We start from the raw sequence: 25,611 nt of genomic DNA, 5'->3' as shown, positions 1-25,611 counted from the left end.
ATATGACGAGGATTGAAATCAACACCCTGTACGTAAAGCAAGGGTGCGAGCTTACTGCCGCTGAAGTGGGCAGTTGACCAAGGCTCAAGGCTAGAAGGACATACTAATACGAGTTTAAAAATTAATAAAATGTATCAATAAACAATATAGATGAATCATAGAATTTCTGAAAAACTAGTATTGAAATCGGACTGGAAACAAAAAAGTTATGTGTTTAAACTTTGTATGTATAGTAAATAACTTAATGCCTCTACGAGACAAACATGTATGTAGAGTAGGAGCGAGATAAGGAACAGTGACAGTTCAACGATATCTTTACATTTTTAACCAGCGTGGCAGCCATTAGAGACTCAATTCAAGAAAGTAGTCATATTATATTCAGTATTAACTGAGAATTATCAATATTTTTTCACATTAATTTTGACTTTGAGAAAAGGTCCCACAGGGTACCATACTATGCCCTCTTCTTCATAACATCACATTAACCCATTATAGACTGAGTTTTCTTAACCCTTTCGCACCTGAGATTTTCGTTCCTTTGTTTTGCAATGAAAACTATATTATTTTGGCAAAGAAGTGGTAACATTAATGTAAAAAATAGTAAAAAAAATCCAGCGTATAACAGGACTTTGGAAAGTCGATATCACGATAGTGAGCTCTGGGGCTGACTTCTACCAACTCACGATCGTGCATTTATACGTTTTGATGAGATTTTTATGCAATGATAATGTCCGCTTATCAGAAAAATATTTATAATGAAATAAAATGCATCTGGTTATTAGAAAATACTTATTTAATAATTGCTAACATTATAGCTTAGGTACAACATTACAGTATTTTGTTTTCATTGGAATGTAAATGTTCTTTCAACTGACAAATTAGAAACTAAACGAAATTCACATAATTTTATATGAGATCATTTTCATGTTCATTTGCGAGATAAACTCATATTTCTTAGGAAACAAAAATTTAACACAAAAACGAAGAAATTAACTAAAAGGCCTTTCTGGCTGTACAACTTAACTATGTCGATTGCGGTGCCCCCAGTACTGTCCTTGCGTTACAGGTGCGTTGCCGGCCTTTAAGGTGAAGTTACGCTCTCTTCTTGAAATTATGCAGGTCCTATCCGTCTGGAAACACCGCAGACGACAGTCCATTCCACAGTTTGGTTGTACGGGCCAGGAAGTTTCTAGAGAAACGTACTGTTGTGGACTGCCAACCATCTAAGTGGATGGAAGTGCTGTCGGGTAGATCGGTGGCGAAAAGTGGCGGCAGGAATAAGTCCGGACAATTCTTCGGAGCACTCCCCGTGATACATGCGATAGAAGATGCACAGTGAGGATACATCTCTACGCAGCGCCAAGGGGTCAAGCAAATCCGAAATGTCCTGGCAGTCAACGATTCAAGCTGCTCTCCGTTCAATGGGGTCCAGAGGGAGAAGCTGGTACTGGGGGGCACCTGCCTAAAGATGAGAACAGTATTCCATATGAGGCCGAACCTGCGCCTTGTAAAGTTGCAGACGATGGGCAAGATTGAAATACCGCCAGTACATTGCGATCCTAGGATATGAAAGTTACTATTGAACAAGGTGTCTGCTTTGACTTTTTATAACAAGATGGGTCTGCTTTTCTACCATCCATACTATCAGACGTAGACTTCCTCTTAGATATTCAATTGCCCAGCTGCCACAGATGGGTGAGGTGGAGAAGATAGCTCAACTTCAGGTTTTTCATCATTTTCCGGCTGCGGAGAGATAAACTCTTGGTCGTTGTCGACTAAGTCCAACTCGGAACAGTTACCCTCGTCGAGGAAGCCCAAAACGAGGTCGTTGTTCAATGGCAAAGGTAAAAAAAACCTTAAAAGTCACGATCATGCGTTGGTACAATTGCAACCCAGATATCACGATAGTGAGCTGGGTTTTTTTTCCATAAATTTAATGGGTAATTGCTAAGAATATAGAAGAAATTTATAGTTATTCAGATGCAACATACACTTAATGATGTAATACAATCAAAATATCAATGAATTCCTACGAAAATTGCAATAAAATAAATATTACTTACGACGTCCAGTGGCGGGGTCAAGAAACGCAGCCATTTTTCCGGTGCGCTCTCGGCTAATGATTCATTTAGCCGCCAAAACTGTTTTTTTTTTGGTAGATCGATAAGCGCACGATCAAGTGAGGTCGGTTTGGCGCGGAGAAACGAATTTGGCGCGAACTTATAATTTTTCAAAGAAGAAACTCACGATCGTTTCATTCAGGTGCGAAAGGGTTAAAGTGTCAGATTTTAGTTTTTTTGAAATGTGTTCATAATTATGGTCTACATAATGCTATACAAGCATTAAAAAATTATCCGACCTGTAATCTAGAAAAAAAATGCTGGTACCATATGGTACCGCTAGCCTCTTACCGTGTCAGTTGGTTAAAACATAACTTTATCATGGACTTAATAAAAATAGAGTAAATTATATATTTTATTATTATATTATGCTTGTATATGCATTAATATACAAGCAAATAACAGGAGTGATATTAAATGTAAAAAAGCTGTATATTGGGTAAGCAATATTCATTTTTATCTTTGAATATTCAAAATTTTGGAATGAAGCTTGGCATTGCACGCTGCACATAGCCCCACGTTACATTTTCTATACTCTGATATTGTTCGAGAGTTGCAATTATCTTGAGTTCGTTCTATAAATTTCTGTTTCGTCTTGGGATCATGATCGTCCTCCAAAACTGCCAATGTTTCGTGTAAGTTACATCTAAAATAAATAAAAACCCATGGTTTTGTAAAGTATAGGAAACAATTTTACTTTATCTTCCTGTATACCCTATATACCGTTGAATATATCACATACTTCCCAATCCCAATAAATACAGTAAAAACTAAAAATCATAAAATAATTATATATAATATATAATTATAATGGGTTAATGTCACAGCTCCCACAGGGTACCACACTGAGCCCTCTTCTTCATAACATCACATTAATGACATTAATGTGGGAGCTGTGACATTAATAATGTCACAGCAACACACAAGGTACCACACTGAGCCCTCTTCTTCATAACATCACATTACTGTCACAGCTCCCACAAGGTATCACATTGAGCCCTCCTCTTCAAAATACATTTTTTTCACTGGCAACACTAAATATTTACCTGCTGTGCGTGTTGCGGCTGCGGTAAGGGCTGGTGAGGAGGCGAGGGCCCGTGCGCCGGCGGCTGTACCGGCGCCGAGCGGTGTACCTGCGGACAATCATGTATGACTCAAGTTAAGAGCGTTTACGCGAAGCGCGGCGTTTCAAGGGGCATTATTGGAAATGATTCGCGCGCGGCGTTTTTTAATAGTTTCCAAATGTTTATAGCAAAACAATAACAATGAATTATATGTGGGAATAAGGAGTTTGGTTTAGTTTTTATTTTTAATTATGTTCTTTATGGTGACATGTCAGATTTGGTTTTAAATGACGTTAGCTGTCTGAGAAAGATGTACGATTTTGTTTAAGATATTTTAAGACTGTTTTAATAAAATGAAGAACTACGAATAACCATTATTTTCAATAGAACAATCTCACAATCCCACTTTTCAAAGTAAATATTTTAAAGAAGATGTCATTTTATTATATTAAGCTATTTTTATGTTGAATTAAAGAAGAATAATGGTGTAAAAATCACTTTGATTTTTGGGTATTTCACGTTTTTTTAATTTGTGATTTCTTATTGTAAAATGCTTAAATCTAAAAATTTTCTCAGATAACTATTTGCCCAAGGATCTATGCTATAGGATATAAATATTTGTTAAATCGTTTTAACAGTATTTTTATAAAAATTTCAGCTTGTAAACTGACGCTAAAGTGGAAATTTACAAAACCTGTGTGGACTTATCTTGATAGAATTCTTAAATACTAAACTAATCGCAATATTTTCTCAATTAACTATTTAGACGACGAAATTGCCTAACTATTTATGCCTATAACATATTTGTAATATTACTGGTTTATGATTGTAAAGAGTTGAAAAAGTACTGTTTTTGCGCCAATCGGCGTAAACGCTCTTAAGGCTTCCACAGACCAAACGCGAGGCAGAAACAGTACGGGTCAGTTGCAGCGCGGCTGAGGCACACTGAAAGCAGGGCAGTTTCAAAGCAGTTGCAACGCGGGCGGTTGTCAAAAATTTAAATATTCTAAAACCGCTTTCAACGCGCTGCTACCGCCCTGCGTCCGGTGTGTCATGCTAATATGGCCGCCATAGTAATACAACAACGCGGGCCCGCGTTCGCGCCGCTTCTGTCCCGCACCCGCGCCGCCTCGTTTGTCGTTCAGCAGTTGCAGTGCGGCGCGGTTGGAGCGCGGGCCCGCGTTCAAATTTGGTGTGACATACTTCAAAGAGTTTCTTGTATTACAACTTACGCGGGCCCGCATTCAAACTGCGCTGCTACTGCCCTGCGTTTGGTCTGCCCAAGGCTTTAGTTGACATTTTATATCCCGGCAGCAAGGTTCTGGAATGGAGGCCGCGTACCGGAAAACGCAGCGTGGAACGTCGTCATCGTGAAGGTAGCAGGGAAGCGCTGGACGCAGGCCGCTACCAATCGATCAACGTGGAAAGCATTGGGGGAGGCCTATGTTCAGCAGTGGACGTCCTATGGCTAAAATGATGATGATGATGATGATGATGATGAAAGGTAATATTGGAGCATACCTGGTGCATAATTTGTTGTGGGTGCGGCAGAGGCGCCGCGGCGGGCTGATGAGAACCCTGCGCCGCGCCCGCAGCGCCGCCCGCCGGGTATTCTGAAACAATAGATAGATACATAGATATACACCGTGAATTTTTAATTACCCGAGAAAATTAAGTAACATAGATATCGATATACATTGAATATGGCGAATAAAAAAGGTCCCTAACATTCCGTAAAAAATATGCACCATAAAAGTCCTGCTAATTCAAATAGTAATCATTATCATTCCAACATTAACGGAACCAAAATCCACCTAATTTGGTCGCGTAATATTGGCGTACGGAAAGATTAAGGCTGGGTTGCACCACCTAACTTTAATGGTAACTATGACGACAACTGGTGCTTTTTGTATGGAGTTTGACAGACTTTTGACGTTTGTCAAAGTTAAAGTAAGATGGTGCAACCCAGCCTAACCATGACGCGAGTCAGAATGAATGCATGCGTCTCTCTCTCTCTCTCATTAAACAAATACTACGAAGATGGTTTACATGTTTTTGGTGCATTAACAGGATTTATTTGAAGTCCTATAAAACGATATTTTTGTATGAACGCTATAATTGTGTGTCACTTACTGATATACATATTTTTATAAACACAAATTTTAGTTTTCTCGGGTAATTAAAAAGTCACGTTGTATAAATAAACACCATAGTATACAAAGTGATAAATAAATTAAATACACAAAATTAAAACGGCCCAATTTAGGCGAAATAGAGAGATATTATATTCGTTATTGCACACCACACAAAACTGACGATTAAAAAATACAAAATTGAAGCTTCACTACTTAGGCGAGATGGAACGTTAAAGTTGTATCGAGAACGTATCCAACGGTTTAAAAAAACACTGATGTCATTTTAAGTCAAAGGCCTTAACATTTTGTTTCAGCTAAATGATGTTCATGTTAGACAAAGGCCTTCCCTAAGAATTTCCATTACCTTCACCAGAGTGTCGGTCCATCTAATCTAGAGGTCTTAACGTGTCTCATAATATTTCAGCTTCTGCATTTAACTCACCAGCATATCTGATGCGTCTGGAGAAGACTGCAGCGTCTGGAGAAGACTGCAGCGTCTGGAGAAGACTGCAGCGTCTGGAGAAGACTGCAGCGTCTGGAGAAGACTGCAGCGTCTGGAGAAGACTGCAGCGTCTGGAGAAGACTGCAGCGTCTGGAGAAGACTGCAGCGTCTGGAGAAGACTGCAGCGTCTGGAGAAGACTGCAGCGTCTGGAGAAGACTGCAGCGTCTGGAGAAGACTGCAGCGTCTGGAGAAGACTGCAGCGTCTGGAGAAGACTGCAGCGTCTGGAGAAGACTGCAGCGTCTGGAGAAGACTGCAGCGTCTGGAGAAGACTGCAGCGTCTGGAGAAGACTGCAGCGTCTGGAGAAGACTGCAGCGTCTGGAGAAGACTGCAGCGTCTGGAGAAGACTGCAGCGTCTGGAGAAGACTGCAGCGTCTGGAGAAGACTGCAGCGTCTGGAGAAGACTGCAGCGTCTGGAGAAGACTGCAGCGTCTGGAGAAGACTGCAGCGTCTGGAGAAGACTGCAGCGTCTGGAGAAGACTGCAGCGTCTGGAGAAGACTGCAGCGTCTGGAGAAGACTGCAGCGTCTGGAGAAGACTGCAGCGTCTGGAGAAGACTGCAGCGTCTGGAGAAGACTGCAGCGTCTGGAGAAGACTGCAGCGTCTGGAGAAGACTGCAGCGTCTGGAGAAGACTGCAGCGTCTGGAGAAGACTGCAGCGTCTGGAGAAGACTGCAGCGTCTGGAGAAGACTGCAGCGTCTGGAGAAGACTGCAGCGTCTGGAGAAGACTGCAGCGTCTGGAGAAGACTGCAGCGTCTGGAGAAGACTGCAGCGTCTGGAGAAGACTGCAGCGTCTGGAGAAGACTGCAGCGTCTGGAGAAGACTGCAGCGTCTGGAGAAGACTGCAGCGTCTGGAGAAGACTGCAGCGTCTGGAGAAGACTGCAGCGTCTGGAGAAGACTGCAGCGTCTGGAGAAGACTGCAGCGTCTGGAGAAGACTGCAGCGTCTGGAGAAGACTGCAGCGTCTGGAGAAGACTGCAGCGTCTGGAGAAGACTGCAGCGTCTGGAGAAGACTGCAGCGTCTGGAGAAGACTGCAGCGTCTGGAGAAGACTGCAGCGTCTGGAGAAGACTGCAGCGTCTGGAGAAGACTGCAGCGTCTGGAGAAGACTGCAGTATCCGGAGAAGACTGCAGCGTCTGGAGAAGACTGCAGCGTCTGGAGAAGACTGCAGCATCTGAAGAAGACTGCAGCATCTGGAGAAAACTGCATGCCAATAAGCTCACTAGCATATCTGATCTGCTGCTGCTGTTGCGATTGCTGCGGTTGCTGCGGCTGCTGCGGTTGCTGCGGCTGCTGCGGCTGCTGCGGCTGCGGCGTGTAGTTCTCAGAGAGCGGGCGTTGGCGCAAACTGCTGTATCACTGCTTCTATAGTTACTAATGGACTCACCAGCATATCTGATCTGCTGCTGCTGCTGCTGCGTCTGCTACGGTAGCTGCGGCTGCAGCAGTCTGCTGCGTCTGTGACTGCCGTCGAAGACTGCAGCGTCTGGAGAAGACTGCAGCATCTGAAGAAGACTGCAGCATCTGGAGAAGACTGCAGCGTCTGGAGAAGACTGCAGCGTCTGGAGAAGACTGCAGCGTCTGGAGAAGACTGCAGCGTCTGGAGAAGACTGCAGCGTCTGGAGAAGACTGCAGCGTCTGGAGAAGACTGCAGCGTCTGGAGAAGACTGCAGCGTCTGGAGAAGACTGCAGCGTCTGGAGAAGACTGCAGCGTCTGGAGAAGACTGCAGCGTCTGGAGAAGACTGCAGCGTCTGGAGAAGACTGCAGCATCTGGAGAAAACTGCAGTATCTTTGCCAATAAGCTCACCAGCATATCTGATCTGCTGCTGCTGCGGTTGCTGCGGTTGCTGCGGCTGCTGCGGCTGCTGCGGTTGCGGCGTGTAGTTCTCAGCGAGCGGGCGTTGGCGCAAACTGCTGTATCTTTTGCTTCCGCCTCTTGCTTCCGCACCTGAGAAGTTTAGGAAATAAGGGAGGATTTCAATTACAATGGGGATGTTGCCTGGGTCAAAAAGCAAGAGTTTTAATTAGTCCGTCAGTTAACTTATCAAGAAATACTCTACACGTATTTTTCACTTTTTCAAACTAATGAAAATTTAAAGAGATAAAGCGCCCCAAAGTTCATAAGAAGAGGCCCGTGACGTCAACGCTTGCTTAAAAATGCCGCACGTTGTGACGTCGTGCGCAACTTCAACGCACCATAACTATGCAATTATTTGTTAGATTGACAAATAAAAATATACGTGTCCAATATTTTTTGATATTAAACATTACGGACTAAAAAAATTTTTTTAGGCAACTAGCCTATTGGAAGAGCATTAGAGCTCTTTCAAATTAGATGTTTTGAGCCAGCCGTTTGTCGTGCGTTTGCAAGACCACACACTGTAAATTGTATGACTAAAACGGAATAAAATTGACAATCACCAATCTGCAAACATACGACAAACGTCCTAGACTAAGAGCTAGTGAACGCCAGACCTACGTCATTTTATAAAAGCTGAAAGTTTGTCAGCGTATGCTCCCAATATAGGATATAATGTTGGTGAATTATGAAGTTTGGGTCTTGGTGGCTTTGGGAGCTACCCTAAAAAAACTGTCTGGCAAGGAGTTGGAACTGTCAAAACTGTCTGGCTGTTGGGGAAAATACTTCTAATTATTGCCCAAATATTATACATAAAAATCAGATTTAATGGTATAACGTTAGTAGAATTACAGTCAATTGAATATACAGAAAAAGCCACCGTAAAAGTTAGACTTACGTTCTGTGTATTAATGTGTAGTTGCGTTAATGTGTAGTGGACGCGTAACCTCGCCCTATATTAGGAACGTAATAAACCTTCGTTGTGGCTGATTACATGGCGACTATTCCAGTATTATAAGCTTACCAGCGGCCGGCTGCTGTTGGTTCTGCTGTGGCGGCTGTGGCTTCTGAGGCGGCTGCGGCTGCTGCGGCGGCGACTTATTCGGAGCTACGTTGTTCTGTTGTGGAGGTTGCTGGTAAAACAAATACAGTATAATTACTCAGTTCGAGGAATAAATAATAATAATATTATAATTTTGGTCGTCCATTTGACTAATATTTTAGCACCAGAAACACGCCTTTGAGATCGAACAGGTTGGGTAGCCATTGTGAAAACTATGAGCAGCAAACATTATGCGAAACGTTCAAACCGCGTTCAAACAACATTCGTGAAGTTTTGATGTAGTACACATAGTTAACCCGACGAATGATTTTCGTATAGAAATAGTTTAGAGTATTTGCCAATCAAAAATGAGTCCTAAATCTGTTAATATAGCACTGTAGCGATGATCAAACAGGCGAATTATGCGCCGATTCAGAGAAATTTGTCAATAAAAAATGAGCCCTAAAACTGTTCCCGTAGAAACCATTTCGCTGTCGGAATGGTTTGCTGTTTCTACAGAGGAGGTGAATGACACGAAAATCGCGCGCGAAATATATCTGCTAATCTAAAATGAGCCCTAAACCTAATTAGATACAGCCCATCTCTAGTGACCACTGACGCGGTGGATCGGTATCAAAAGCAAACAGGGGTGGAATAGTATGCTACGGGACTATTCCCACCTCTCGTTCCCACCACTGCAACTCCTGTGTATCCAGGATCTACAGCCTGACCGCCATAAAAAACCAACCAATGAAGGTCAAGTTTGTCCCGGGGGAAATTTAAACTGTCATTGGACCCGCAACGAAATTAATCAGAGGAACATAAGAGCAGTTCGAAATTAAGGTTCGACTCCCTAAGGTTCCCTCCATTGCACAGCGGATGACAGGAGACAAACAAAGGTTTAAAACTTTTAAGAAAAGATTATGCACCACGGACAGTAAATATCAATTAAGCAATTAGCAACTAAAGCCTGGTCCGTGAGCACGTAGAATTACGTAATTATATTGCTGTCGCGACTGTGCGACGGGCACTTGCAGTGAGTGTGCAAGCGCGACAGCAACATAATTACGCGCGAGCGATAAGGATGGGTAGCTTGGGGTCATTGGCCAAAATTCTACGTGCTCACGGACCAGGCTTTACCTGCCAAAAACATTTTTCACAAAATCGCTGGAATAGTAAGCTAAAATCGACCTTAATCAAAGAACACAGGGTATCTTACCGGCTGCTGCGGCGGCTTCTTCTTGCCCTGGTCGGTGGGCACCGGCCTCTGCTGCGCCACCGCGCTCACCTTCCGGGAACCTTGGCTGCCCAACAAAAGCCACGCTGATCAATGCATTCATGTTGTATCACATTAAAATAACTTTTAAAACTCATTAAAACTCATTTATTTCTGTAAATAGGCTTAAAAAAAGCACTTTTACACGTCCCAGTATTAACCCTACCACTGCTTCAGGACAATAAATGGGCCAGTGCTGAGAAGAAGCAGCGCAAGAAACTCAGTCACTATTGTCAGCCTCTTTTTCAAAGGTTTACATGCTTTAAAATGTACACAGTAAATATTTATGCGAGCTAGGCAGTAACGTATCCCAAACATTTTTATCTTTTAAATAATCATCGACTTTATAGTAGCCCTTTTTCATTAAGGTACTTTTAATATGTGCTTTGAATTTATGAATGGGTAGTTCTACAACAGTTTGTGGTAATTTATTAAAGAATTTAATACATTTTCCCATAAATGAATTACCAATCTTATGCAATCTGAAATTTGGAACGGCAAGTTTATTTTTGTTTCTTGTATTAAAGTTATGCATATCGCTCTTTTTCGTTAATTGCTCTATATTTTTGCGGACATATAAAAGGTTTTCATAAATGAACTGTGAACTTTTTTTTTTATCCACAACGAGGAAGCTCTTGGCCTGTATCTCACCTGATGGTAAGTGACGATCAGGCCGAAGGTCGAAGCGAGCTAAACCCGGAATCCTCAACCACGGAGGAACTGGCTATCTTACCTCTTAGGCAACTGCCGTAACACAACTGTTAACATTGTTGTTGTGGCGACAGACTTAGATATGATGGTGGTAGCTAGCCAGGCGGACTTAGAACAAGCCCTACCACCAACCAAACCGAACAGAAAAATCTGCCCCTACTGGGAATCGAACCTATGCGTCTGAAGCAGGTGGTCTTACCACTAGACCACAGAGGGGGTTAAATGTTTATACTACGACGTTTATAAGGTTTAAAATCCGTTGAATAATCATGCCTTTGACTTTAAATCCTTAGGTCTTCCAGAAAATAATTTACTTTTAAAAAAAAATAAAACCGACTTCAAATGCGTGAACACAAAAAAAAATAAAAATTAAAAATATTGCGTATAAAAAAGTTCATCCCCAATTTTACACCCTTGGGGGTGAAATATTTTCTTCAAATTCGCATGAAACCACCCTTTTGATAATACCTATTTAACAAAAAAATAATCGTTCAAATTGATTTATAATCGGCGGAGATATTGCGTATAAAAAAGTTCATCCCCAATTTTCCACCCTTGGGGGTTGTTTTTTCTATTATTAAATTTAAATGGGAATTTTAATGCCTCAAGGGTGCATTACCTATACGCCGAAAAAAGATTTGTTCAAATCGGTTCATAATTGGCGGAGTTATCGCGTAACAAACATAGAAAAAAAACATACGGGTCGAATTGAGAACCTCCTCCTTTTTTTAAGTCGGTTGAAAAGCTATCGCTATCATCATCATTTAGTCTCTTTACATTTCTTTAATATTTTTAGGTTTACTACCTAATCTAAAACATAATGAAAACTGCTTTTAAGTCAAAAATTCAATAACTTCTGCTTCAACCACACCAACGCGTGCAGATCGCCATCGCCGGCGCAATCATACGCCAATGACAGGTCGCGAGAACTGGTTCTTGAAAGTTTCCGCTAGGGGCGCTGTACAATCTATCATACATTTAATGTAATTTTTTTACGCGCTTACTATTTATTTATTTTATTTATTTATTTTAGGAATCAAAATCAAAAAATATTTATTTAGTTTAGACCACAAGTGGCACTTATGAACGTCAATAGAAAATAATAAAAAAAAGAAAAGGTAGCCCTTATGGGGCAATTTACATGTCTCCTTATATTTGGGCCCTGCCAGCGCTTCGAGACAAACATATGGCAAGTGCTGAGAAGAAACGCCGGAACAAACTCTGTTGAGAAGAAACGCCGGAACAAACTCAATTATAAACAAATGTGTTACAGAAATTAACTTATCTACTAGACTTATGTATTATTTATGTGGTAACACATCCCACTACGTAATCCACATATTGATATATGAAACCATGTAATATAGAGCGAGGCAATTACAATTAAGCCACGTCCTGTGGCTGAAATGATGATGATGATGATGATGACACCTTATAAACGCGGTGTAGCTCAACACCAAGAAGTAATTAATATTATGTTCAGACTTTTAATTATTAATTTTGTTCTGTTTTTTTTTTTTCATTTAATTTATCTTAATTTTAATTTGGTCACTTTGCAGAGTGTCTAAAATATGCTTTTTAAATCTTGAGGAACTCTGGGAAAAATCGATGCTATTAAAATTCTGGTTGTAAATGGACAACAGTCTATTGAGTGGGGCTCGTAAACCAGTTTTAGTCAGTACTAGTGAGTTAAACTCATACTCAGTCCTCTGCACGCGTTGGTTTGGTTGAAGCTTTAGGCATTATGTCTGTAAGTAGATATCACACTCTTATTGAAACTAAACTCACTTATTGTTGACCAAAGACGTGGTTATGGTGAGATTCTCTAGCGGCGGCATTTTCTCCTTGGGCTGCGGCTTGGGCGTCACCGGCTCCCGTTTCACGGGGTTCTTGCTAAGATTCTGCTTCGGCGGACGGTCCGGTTTACCTGAAAAAAATATATTAATTTAGAATTTTGGAGGCCGCGTACCGGAAAACGCAGCGTGGGACGTCCACCTACAAGGTGGACCGACGACATCGTAAAGGTAGCAGGGAAGCGCTGGACGCAGGCCGCTACCAATCGATCAACATGGAAAGCATTAGGGGAGGCCTATGTTCAGCAGTGGACGTCCTGTGGCTGAAATGATGATGATGATGATGAGAATTTTACACTTTTGTAGGGTAGAGTGTAGGTAGAATCTGAAACATTTTAAGTCGACTTTCTACTTTTTATAGCCACGGCTGCATTTGTCTTTAAAACCGAAAGAAGCAATCCGCTACCTCCGGAAAGTAATCCGTTTCGAACCACTACACCAAACGGCCGACAAAAACACTTTAAATTTATTTATTTAAGTTTGTTTCCAGGTTTAGACTCGTACAGACAAGGCACATCGAGGTATACAATGTGGCATCTTTATGTAATGGTAATAGAGGAGATATTGCGACAAACATGTATAATCTGATATGCTGTCGACCGACTATACCTAATCTAAAACAGTGCTGAAAAGTTCTTCTAAACTAGAGCTTAGATTGAAAATTGTGATTGATTGAATTTCAATATTCAGATCAATCAAATGATCGATTGATTGATAGTGTTTCATAAACGATTCGAAAACCAGTTGCAATTCTCGTCGGAAAAATCGTTTATCTCATTTTCAATTATTGTTTATAAACGTAATGTAATCTAACTGAACAGTTTTTTCAGCTAAAAAAATATTAAACCAATAAACTAAGCACAATAAATCACACAAAACGGAAACAAGAGTGAAAAAGAAATTAATTTAGTGTGTTCATCGCTCGTCTTACATTTCCGTGAAATTATGAATTACTAGCTTTCCACCCGCGGCTTCGCCCGCGTGGAATTTTGTCTGTCACAGAAAAACTTTATCGCGCGCGTCTCAAAATCCGGGATAAAAACTATTATATGTCCTTTCCCGGGACTCAAACTATCTCTATGCCAAAATTAATCAAAATCGGTTCTGTGGTTTAAGCGTGAAAGCGAAACAGACAGACAGACGGAGTTACTTTCGCATTTATAATATTAGTATAGATACAGTCACTAAGTATAAACTTATTTGTTATTTCCAGTTTTAGTTTAGTCTTCTACACTCGAGAGCAAAAATATGGAATCGCCGTATTTATTCCGAACGATCAAAGGAACTAAATGACTTATCGAAGATAAATAAGAATGGTACCATTTTAAAGGTAAATTACATAATTTTAATTGATACCATAGATACATACTTCATTTATTTTATTTTATTTTAAATCTATGAAGATTTTAGTTCTTGAAAGTATCCGCTAGGGGCGCTGTACAATCCGTCATACAATAATAGGTTTATAACTATCTATGTTGATTAACGCCCACTACTAGACGGAAGTGCGGAAATACTCGTTCGGAAACTTCGAATAAGTATAGGGTAAACCGACAGTCATTGGACGCTGCCAGTCATTGGAAAAAACAACTCTTGAATTTTCTTAAAACGAATATTCCTTCAAATACAATGAATATCCTTAAAAAAAACGCCCTTTTATCTCAATCAGTCGGAATCTCTCAGTTGTTGAAATAGAAATGCTATTTTTAATTCAGTAAATAACTGTCCAATAACTTTCTTAAGTGTCCAATGACTGGCAGTTTACCCTAGTTCATTTTCACGAATACATTTTTTTGTTATGATAATAATCGGTTGATAAACCGATAATTATCCATCTGTTATTATCACGACAATTATCCTTTCGAACCCTGGCGACTTTGCAACAAAAATGTCGTCTAAACATATTGTTTAAGGCGATTATCACACTGCGCCGCGCTCCGCCGGAGCGCGTGATTTCATATAAAAAATCCCGCGCGCAGACGCGTTGTCAGTGTGTTGTGCCGCGCGTGTTTTCTATACAAACTGAGGTACTTGCATACAATGATTAAATCTGTCGTCCCGCGTACCGCGGCGGATCGCGGCGCAGTGTGATAATCGCGTTAGTGCTCACCTTTAGGCGACTTGATAGAAGCGTTCCTTCGCAGCTGCGTGCCGTTGTCGAGCGACTCGTTGGACGCCGGCTGCGACTTGGACCGGGGCCGGGGACCGCGGCCCTTTCTGCTGCAAAATCAGAAAAACAAACTTAAGTCAACTTGTTAAAATCTAAAATATACTGGCAAGAATTCAGCTACCATAAGTGAAAGAACTTAAAAGATTTTGAATATTATGTTCAGAGGAGCCACAAGCCACCTGGGAAGGTGCAAGAAAGTCTTCGCGCCTGTGTATCGACGTTAGCTGAGCTTGCCAGCGTCAACTGTGCTCGCCAGTGTTACCTGTGCTCGCCAGTGTTACCTGTGCTCGCCAGTGTTACCTGTGCTCGCCAGTGTTACCTGTGCTCGCCAGTGTTACCTGTGCTCGCCAGTGTTACCTGTGCTCGCCAGTGTTACCTGTGCTCGCCAGTGTTACCTGTGCTCGCCAGTATTACCTGTGCCTGCCAGTGTTACCTGTGCCTGCCAGAATTACCTGTGCCTGCCAGTGTTACCTGTGCTCGCCAGTGTTACCTGTGATTGCCAGAATTACCTGTGCCTGCAAGTGTTACCTGTGCTTGCCAGTGTTACCTGTGCTCGCCATTATTACCTGTGCTTGTTGCCAGCCTCGAGCTCGGGGAAGTCCTCCGGGTTAGACGCTTGTACGCCTCCTCGTCTTCCCAGGTGCAAGAAAGTCTACTTTAGCGCCTGTGTGTCGACGTTAGCTGAGCTTGCCAGCGGTAACTGTGCTCGCCAGTGTTACGTGTGCTCGCCAGCGTTACCTGTGCTCGCCAGTGTTACCTGTGCTCGCCAGAATTACCTGTGCCTGCCAGTGTTACCTGTGCTTGCCAGTGTTACCTGTGCTTGCCATTATTACCTGTGCTTGTTGCCAGCCTCGAGCTCGGGGAAGTCCTCCGGGTTAGGCGGGCGACGCGGCGGCGCTTGCGCTTGTTGACGCTTATACGCCTCCTCGTCTTCCCAAGTACGAGTGTACTTGTTAGGACCGCGACTGTGTGTGGAGATCAATTGGTTAATTCACACATATTTGTATTTGACAATAGAGGATCGGACGCAGAGTTAGACTCAGAAAACACGGTGAAACGCAATTGCAACGAAACTGCAACTTTTAGTTACTTTTGAGTTGCATCTAAGTTTCTGCCATAGATTCCGTTGAGAGATCACACACGCAACCATTTCAAACCGGTTTTAAACTTGTCGCGTCATGTGTGGTCTCTCAACGGAATCTATGGCAGAAACTTATATGCAACTCAAAAGTAACTAGTAGTTGCAGTTTTGTTGCAATTGCGTTTCACCCTGTGTTCTGGGCCTAAATGAGAGCTACCGTATTTGCGGTCACCAGTTAGCGACAATGGCAAGTGACATAATATAAAATAATTAATTTTCTGCAAATATGCTATTAAAAAGGGCAGTGGCGCCATCTTGGCGAGTGCAAATGTGATAGTTCTCCTACTTTTTATGTCTGTCAATAAGCTGTTTCTCGATAAAGCTTGTTTAAAAACAACCAAGTGTGAGGTCCCTTGTGGGTTCTGTTTAAAATAAACTGACGAAATGATTATTATTATAAGTTTCAAAGCAAATACTTAATTAAAAATTGACTTGAAAAATGTTATTTGTGAATGGTGTCCGATCCCCTATTATGATAGCCGCACAAATATCGGAGTTAATGCCAAAGCATTTTGCCCCTGTTTTTTTTTTTTTCAAACAGAATATAAGGCGGCGCATGCATAAAGCATTAATTATAAATAAATAAATAAACAGTCACAACCAGAACGTAATATTAAGTTACAAAAGGTGACAAAATTAAAAAGGTTGTAAGATTAACCAGAGCAACCTTATGTATAAAAAAAAACTATCGTCGAAGCGCAAAAAACAGAACAATAATAAGAGTCATGTAATTTGAAGGAATTTCCTTTATTAGCAAGAAATGTTTATTTAAATCCTAAAAAATATAAAATAAATGTTCTGAAGCCGAACTTATTAATATTTGTCTATGTCAATGTACGCTAATTGACCAATATTTCAACGCCAACTCAAAACGGACAGTAAAATATAACACTCAATCTCTATGTGCATAATAACAATAAAAACTAATTAAAAAAAACACACAAACGAAAGTCAACGACTTACTGAAAGTGACAACATGCATACACTGAACAAACAACATTAATCACGCGAGTGTAAAGTCATTAGTGAAAAAATCCTTCGGCAACAAAATTTTAACATAAAAACGGCATTAAAATAACTAGAAAGCAAATTCAGACAAAGGCCATGCAACGGTGAACGCTGAAAATTCGGTGGCGATTCTGTTGCACAAATTCTTTGAAACATTTTTGAAACCTCTCTCTTTTTTCGATGGAGAGTGAAAGAGGACCCGAATCGAATTTAGGCTCGTGTATAACAGAAGAATTTAATAGATTCTAGACTGATTGGTCTAAATATTTAAAATTCTATTAATGCAAATAAGCAAATGGAGGACTCTCTCTTTTTGTTGGAGAATGAAAGGGACAGACTTAACGCGAATTTAGGACTGTAGAGTCAACTTTGTATGTACATACGGAACCTCCGAGAGATGAGAGTACAGCGACCAACCAAAACAAAAAATGGCCACCATCTCTGTTAGGCNCTGCCGCCGACGAGGCCTGCGGCGGAGCCATTCTCCAGGCAACTCCGGCTGAACAGGTATGTTGAAGCTTATCTTTTGTTGGTTAAATTTACTTCTTAGGCCTCAGCCTCGAGTTTAGCGGGCAGCGGGGCGGGAGCGGCGGCGGCGCTGGAGCGGGGCGGGCAACGCAGACCCGTTCTCGAAACAAGCGGGCAGCTCGCGCGGCGCTTTAGCGGCGAAGTGTTGTGTTCGGGGTTGTGTTGTCGAGATATTTGTTTTTATTCGCAAACGAAATGTCTGAACAACGGCGACAATTTTATTTCGATTCAAATTTATTCCTAACGCTCGATTTATTGTGGGCAAAAGAAGGAGTGCGCTGCCCGCTCGTTGCCCGCTGCCGCCCCGCTGCCGCGCCGCTGTTTTCGAGAACCGGTCTATTTGATTTTACGCATAAGATCCTGCCGCTCCCGCGCCGCCGCCGCCGCCGCCCCGCTGCCCGCTAAGTTCGAGGCTGAGGCCTTATACAGGCCCCTCGCCTAGCCTGTGCCTGCCCTGTGTTTAAAAATAGATTGTGAGAGACTGGTGTCTGAACACCAGTCTCTCACAATCTATTTTTAAACACGATTTACATTTTTTTGTAATACTTATGTATCAGTTATATTGCGGAGAAAAATAAAGATTTTTATTATTTTTTATTTTATTCTTTCTCAATCAATGATTCAAGATTATGATTGATCTTTTATTCAATCAATTAAAGAAAGGCTCAAATCAAGGCTCTAATTTAATTAAGGTTAAAACCTTTTAAGTTTAAGAATCATTTTATATTTCCATTTGATTTTTCAAACCCATGGGTCTGACGCAGCAGGTCTGAAGCAGTAACGTCAAAAAATGCGCACTTTTCTATACAAATGTAAAGACTGAAGAGTTTGTTTGTATAATATTAGTATGGAAAAGTGCGCATTTCGCGAAATGCACATTCTGCGTCAGACCCAAACCCATGTGTAGATTATAAATCAGTGCAACAAAATAACCACCATCGTAAGTTATTTTTGAAACTAACCGCCAATGTCGATACCTCCAGTTAGTAATGCATACGGAAAACACCAAACTGGTTCAAATTATTTGCCATTTGTTCATGTCACTTTGGGAAGATGTTCATTTTATAAATTAGTATACAGGATTAGGCCTCCTATTTGATGAACCGATGATCAAGTTAGGGTAAACCAGTATTAGTAGTTCTGATGGACCGATGACTCTTACATGGTTTCTACATTTAATTAATAGTGATTGAAGATGAAAGTGTAGTTTTTTTTCCTCAGTCTATTCAATTTATGTGGATTAAATGAAGACATAGATTCAAAAATTGTTTGAAATGTGCCATGGGAAAATAGTTCCCACATTATTTTAAACCTTATTGCCTTGACTTTAAGGCCACAATGAAAAAGTTTCATCTTGTTATGTCTATGTAAGTATACATAACAGTCTAATTTAAAGCTATTGCCTTGACATTTGGTTCACAATATTGTAAATTTTATCTTGAGTCCTTTAACTATAAATTTGAGGCATAAGTTAAACCTTATTGTCTTGACTTAAAGTCCACAATCAAAAGTTCTTGATGTCTTATAGCCTATATTCAGACTTACCCATATCTCCTGTTGCGGCGAGCGTGCGGCGGCGCATCCTCGTTCCGTATGTCGTATCCATATATGGCCACCAACTCTTCACGCGATTTGGGCATCTAAAACAAGGTGATAGATTTCAATATCGCATGGTTTATGTCATTGGTTCCCAAAGTGGGGGACGCGCCGCTCAAGGAAGGCGCAAAGACCTTTAAAAGGCATGGGCATCTGTGTACAACTGTACATAAGTATAAAAAACCTGCGACCGCTAAGAGAATGCATTCCAGACTGCTCGATACGACCAATAAATAATCTTGATTGGAGGAGGGGGTGCGCGGAATTTTTTGTATTGTCGAAAGGGGGCGCGTTTCAAATAAGTTTGGGAACCAATGGTCTATGTAAAACATTGTAGTGTGCGACTTTCATGAAAATAAAAATATAAGGATAATAATAAAATGTCATAATAGTTGGAGCAAGGTTTCTACAACAGTTTTGATAATTGGTATTTTATTATTACGATTATTATATTATTGAATTGTGTGATTTAATTCGAAGTAACAATAAATATTACCCAAAAAACATTTTACATTGTAAAATTATCTCAGAAGAGATTTATAACTTTATTAAAAGACTGCCTTTCTATTGAGCATTGAACATAGTTGTTCAGATGGGAATTCTTGGATGGCTCAAACTTGGAGTGCAAGTGTGGTTTAGTTCCCTAGTCGATGAAGCACATGATGTCGTGCCCTGCGTGCCCAAACAACTGCACACAAGAAGATTTAATAAATGCTACTGACAACGCCCCTCTTGTAGCGGAGTTTTGGGCTGACACAGTATAGGTTTGTTACAACAAGAAGATTGAACTAACGTTCGGACTTTTACAACTTTATTTCCACACCTGTACACACTTGTCCACGCCTTTCCACACTTGTCTACTCCTGTCCACACTTGTCCATGCCTGTCCACACTTGTCTACTCCTGTCCACACTTGTCCACGCCTGTCCACACTTGTCCACGCCTGTCCTCACCTGTTCATTCTCGTTGTACTTGTCGTGGGACCACTTGTTGATGATCTCCGACTTCCGCGGCGGACGACGGCGCTCGGCGGGCGTCTCACTGCCTTCCTAGATACATGTCCACACCTGTCCACGCCTGTCCACACTTGTCCACGCCTGTCCACACTTGTCCACGCCTGTCCTCACCTGTTCATTCTCGTTGTACTTGTCGTGGGACCACTTGTTGATGATCTCCGACTTCCGCGGCGGACGACGGCGCTCGGCGGGCGTCTCACTGCCTTCCTTCTTCTCAGAGGCAGCTTCTGATGTCGTATTGGTAGATTCTTCTCCGCTGCAAACGAGATTGATTGCTTGAGACATGATACACTACTATTTGTAGAGATAGCAGTTTCGTGTATTCGATATTTTTCTATTGGCAACCCTTCATCTAATCTAAATATATATTATTATGTCAATTTATACACCTGGTGAATGGAGCCTAAACTCTCCCGATATTTTGCCTTGTACTTTTATGTATGAATATTAATTTTATATATGTATTTATAAATATTCCGAGCTAAAGAGGTGGCAAAAGCAATGGCAAACAAACCACAATCAATAGTATTCGGTTGTCGCTGAACACTTGGAAACTGAATACATGACTCCGATAGATACGGAAACAAGGCTTTTACATATATTTTTTGCGATTTTCCTAGAACACCAACAAGACTATCGTACACACGCAGTATTCCATTAATGTAATAAATACAACTCCAGTGCCCCACTAATCCCACGTCACCGTCATAAATTACTTGAAGGTGCGTCTCATTTTTAGGTACAGGTTCAATCAGTTCAGGGTGTTGAAATAATTCTAGCTCACGCGGTCTAAATGATGTGCACCGAAGTAACTTTTCATGAAATGCGCGAACCACATCATCTTCGATATAGTTATTATAATTCAGAATGTAGGAAAACGTATTATCTAAAGTATCCATTGTTAGATGATATACAATAAGCTTTAGAAATTTTAAAAACCTGCTACGAAACACTAAAATTTGCACCAAAAACAAAGGAATTTATATTATTGGGGGATTTATTAGTACGTGACCGGTTTAATAGCACCTATTAAACCAGTATACCTACTTACTTATTTTTTATAATAGGTACAATTCAATATTAAAAAGTCTCAACGCCAAATTCGACTTGCGAAAGAAGTAAATGGGAACGATGAAATTCTCTTAGCGCGCACAAGTGACAACGACGTCTGCCCTCACGTGTCTGCCCGTTCGGGTCGACGCGGTTAGCTATCTTATCCCCGCTCCCGCGCGAGACCACGCCCCGCAACTCACGCGCTGCAGCGCAGCGAGCGACCGATCTTCTTGAATCGATGTAATAATAATCTATAGGATTAACGCGTTTTAAAAATATTGGTTCGATGGATATGTTTAACCTATTATTACTCAACAATCACATTTGTAATATTAAACTTTATCAAATGCACAATGTATTTAAGGTACATTACTGGATAAGGATTAATGGCGTATTGCTTGAATAAGCTAATATTTCTCGTAAAAAGTACCTACATTATAAAGATTTTATATCATCGCGGATTTTAAAAGGTGTACAATACTGTAGTATATTTTTTGATCTATCTTATAAGGTTCAGCCATCGTTTTCAGTGTAAGCACAATAACTTAACCAAAATTACAGTTAAATCAACCTATCTCAAAAACTATAAGAGATACTTTGATCAAACCAAAAATCGTTGAAAGAGTTAATTAGCATGCATCACCTCTATTTTTTTTAGAATTTTATACCCCGTAGTTATAAAAATAGAGGGGGGGGGACATACTTTTTACGACTTTGAGAGCTGATATCTCAAAAACCGTTCACTTTAAGAAAAATGTTTTTTAGAAAACTTTATATCATTTTAAAAGACCTTTCCATTGATACCCCACACGGGTATGTACATCGAAAAAAAAATTTTCATCCCTCAGTTACATGTATGGGGGGCCCCACCCCCAATTCTTTTTTTTACTATTTAGTGTCATAATTTTGTAGCGGTTCATACAACACATATTCCCATCAAATTTCATCACTGTAGTACTTATAGTTTCCGAGTAAATCGGCTGTGACAGACGGACAGACGGACAGACGGACAGACGGACAGACGGACAGACGGACATGACGAAACTATAAGGGTTCCGTTTTTGCCATTTTGGCTACGGAACCCTAAAAAAGAGAAACTGACTGACTTAGTGACATATCAACGCACAGCCTAAACGTCTAAACGTAGGCACTTGAAATTTGGAAGGGACGTAGCTTAAGTACCGTAGAGGTGCACTAAGAAAGGAATTCCCGAAATTCTCACGGGAATTAGCGGGAAAACATTTGTATTAAAAAAATCTAAACCGCGTAAGATAGACGCTTGAAATTTGGCATGCAGGTACCTTAGTAAACTTAAAGCTTAGTTACAACAGGATATTGCAAAATTCGCACGGGAACGGGAGTTAGCGGGAAAAAACATTTGTATGAAAAAATCTAAACCGTGTAAGATAGATGAAGGGGGTAAAACGGGATCCACGCGTACAAAGTCGCGGGCGGCCGCTAGTAAAATATACAGGTTGTCCCAAAATTAGCACGTCACACTGACACCGGATATATGTAGATGGGCCCGAGACGCATAGTACAAGTAATATGCCTACGATTTGCAGTAGTGTTGTATGCTCTTTGAGCGGAACATAGTGATACTACTGTAACATATCACTATTTTTTCACCTATGATTCACAATAAAGATTTAGGTATTTTGAGTGCTTCGAAAAATAGGTAACTAAAACTGGTCATATCTTAAAACTCATGATTTTTCTGTGGACTTAATTAGGTTTAGGTAAAGGTAGCAGGGAAGCGCTGGACGCAGGCCGCTACCAATCGATCAACATGGAATGCATTGGGGGAGGCCTATGTTCAGCAGTGGACGTCCTGTGGCTGAAATGATGATGATGAATTAGGTTTAAATACAATACCAGAGTGTACGGGTTCGATTTTCGAATCTGAGCGGAGTGGTGGTGTGAAAATAACGAAACTTGATTGGTTCAACACATCTGGGGGCACGGCAGTGCCCCCACCAAGTCGAGCAAAAAAGCGGCACGGCCGTACCATCCTTTTCTCGAAGCAATTCAGGCCATTTTCGACCGCCTGTAACTTCGTTGTGGATAAAACTAGAAGGCTGAATTTTCATTAGCTATGCAGGCATTGTAAAGACACGGTATATTTAAAATTTCATTCAATTTGAACCAGTAGTTTAAGAATTATAACGGGTCAAAGTTACTTAATTTTGTCACTCACTGACTGACTCACTGACTCACTGACTCACTCACTGACTCACCGATCATCAAAACTCTAAGGCACTTCTAGCAGACCTAGAAGCTTCAAATTTGGAATATAAGTAGTGTTTGGTGTATGAATCAAGGAAAAACTAAAATATTTGGGGGCACGGTAGTGCAACCGCCAAGTCGAGTAAAATTTTTCAATTTCGGTCCAGTTTTCTAGATACATAACTGCTGTCTACAAAATACAAAAAGAAATGAGATCCCATCAAAAACAATACTTGTCAAAAAAACCAAGTCTCGCAACTCAGTTGTTCTACGGTAAAAAGTTATGAGATCCATGTAATACAAAGTCCAGGCCAGGAAATCTTTAACGTTTTACATAAATATATTGACTTGGCCATCGCATGAAAACACGTGTAAATTAAATTATTTAGTGCGATGGCCAAGTCAATAATTTAGTAGTAGTATAGTAGTAGAACAACTGAGTTGCGAGACTTGGTTTTTTTGACAAGTATTGTTTTTGATGGTCTCTTCTTCTCTTCGCTTTGGTGGAATTCGTATTTACAAACGATGCTTACTTTTAAGGGCTATATTTCACCGGGACACCATGGCGGCGCAACCACTCGCCGCTACCAACAAAATGTATACAGCTTTGCGCAACCAAACGGACACCAGGTGAGTATCTCTCTATAGAGCTGTATACATTTTGTTGGTAGCGGCGACTGGTTGCGCCGCCATGGTGTCCCGGTAAAATATAGCCCTAAGTGATGCAGAAACGCTATGCGAAGTCGAACGCACAGCGTTGAACAGATCTCTGTGATTGGCTCGTGTGTGGCACTCCGTCAAGTATTGTCTATGAATAGGTTTTTGGGACCCTGTGCGTCCACGCGCACTGTGAGACCTCATTAATGTTTGAATATGGGTGTAAGATTCGTATTTAATTTGACCGATAACGCGTTCACATAATTATTGTTTACATGATTAGAATTTATTGTTATAACACACGAATGCACTATGTCTGTGATGCAACATTATAAACAGCTTGTCGGGTACCTATGTACTCGATACAAACAGGACTTTGACTTGCACACGTAACGTGATTGGTAGTTAAGTACCAGCGAAACCGGCCTAAGAAGGAATAGAAAGAAAGAAAGAAATATTTATTGCTATGGACATCACACAAAGATAAAAAAGGTAAGTAACAAAAAAAGACAAGAGGTAACGCATAAAACAATAATAATAATAAAAAAAACTATTTTTATCCACAATCTAACTGACACAAAAGTATTACAATAAAAATTGTACATCATGTATAAAATAGATTGTGAGACTGGTGTATGAGCTAGGCGAGGGGCTTGTATAAAACTTAACAATGAAAGAGAAAATGAGCTGAGCAGTGCCACCCTGTCATAACAGCTATGCCCATCGCAATGGGACTCCATTCAGCATAATTATACCGTGGCCCACGGTGAGGAAGGCATCGGCCCTGGTTAGGGATAGGAATAAACACGAAAGCAGTTCAACTATTTATCTCAGTTACAGTTTATATAGTCTGGTCTTTGAGCACGTAGAATTTTGTCCAATGACCCCAAGCTACCCATCCTTATCGCTCGCGCGTAATTACGTCGCTGTCGCGCTCGCACACTCACTGCGGGCGCCCGTCGCACAGTCGCGACAGCAATATAATTACGCGCGAGCGATAAGAATGGGTAGCTTGGGGTCATTGGACAAAATTCTACGTGCTGAGCACGAAGAATTTTTTGACCGGGCTTTAGAATATGTTTTTTTTTGTTATTATAACACTGACACTACCGCCATATACCATACTTATTAGCAGACTCAGTGGTCAAACTTCCGCTGCGAATAGCTGTCAATCTAGGAACACCGTAAACTGTCCATACAGAACGTATGTTCACCGCGAACATTCTTAACGAACAGTATTCGCTGTTACACACACATTAACGATTAAATAGTTGCATAATGCAGCGAATTTGTTCGTACGTGTCGTGCGAGCCCCGCTTAATGCATCTTAAATATATCACTTATTTAATATCATTAACAAACAATTATAATTAGATTTAAAATTGAAACAACATCACTATTTTAGTGACGAAAATGTCATTGCACTAACACACACAAACCGCCTAAATATAACTGCGATAAAAGAAAAAGCGCGATGATATAACTTGCAATTAACCTAATGCTACCTTGCCAATTGAAAACAATAAAAAAACAGTGATTTATTAACTCCAGCAGGTTAAAAATTAAATGGTTGTTACTACACAAACGCATGTAGTTTATTAATAAATAAGTATTGTTAAAAAGTACCGCGCTTAAAAATTTAAGATTGTGATTCG

The 25,611-nt window shown here is 40.8% G+C and overlaps 1 protein-coding gene across 6 annotated transcripts in view; it reads right to left on the bottom strand.

Moving 5' to 3' along the window:
* btz (CASC3 exon junction complex subunit) overlaps positions 1-25,611 on the bottom strand; it is a 45,300-nt gene that overhangs the window by 11,107 nt on the left and 8,582 nt on the right. For 2 of the 6 annotated variants that reach the window (XM_028323414.1, XM_028323417.1), the window contains exons 4-15: positions 20,224-20,276; positions 19,958-20,049; positions 18,954-19,048; positions 15,565-15,696; positions 14,672-14,781; positions 12,497-12,635; positions 9,941-10,025; positions 8,704-8,812; positions 7,666-7,769; positions 7,044-7,092; positions 4,706-4,797; positions 3,167-3,253 (exon numbers count right to left, since the gene is read on the bottom strand). In XM_028323414.1, the coding sequence (XP_028179215.1) occupies positions 3,167-3,253; positions 4,706-4,797; positions 7,044-7,092; positions 7,666-7,769; positions 8,704-8,812; positions 9,941-10,025; positions 12,497-12,635; positions 14,672-14,781; positions 15,565-15,696; positions 18,954-19,048; positions 19,958-20,049; positions 20,224-20,276 (1,147 nt within the window). Of the gene's footprint in view, positions 1-3,166; positions 3,254-4,705; positions 4,798-7,043; positions 7,093-7,628; positions 7,770-8,703; positions 8,813-9,940; positions 10,026-12,496; positions 12,636-14,671; positions 14,782-15,564; positions 15,697-18,953; positions 19,049-19,957; positions 20,050-20,131; positions 20,277-25,611 lie in introns of all 6 variants that reach the window. The other 4 variants (XM_028323419.1, XM_028323418.1, XM_028323416.1 and 1 more) reach the window with 3 other exon arrangements.

The sequence above is a fragment of the Ostrinia furnacalis genome, unplaced genomic scaffold (genome assembly GCF_004193835.3).
Source record: "Ostrinia furnacalis isolate ACB-3 unplaced genomic scaffold, ASM419383v2 OfSCF0637, whole genome shotgun sequence".
Classification (NCBI taxonomy): Eukaryota; Metazoa; Arthropoda; class Insecta; order Lepidoptera; family Crambidae; genus Ostrinia; species Ostrinia furnacalis.
Note: the sequence above shows the minus strand (reverse complement) of the source record. Positions and strands in the feature narration are given on the sequence as shown.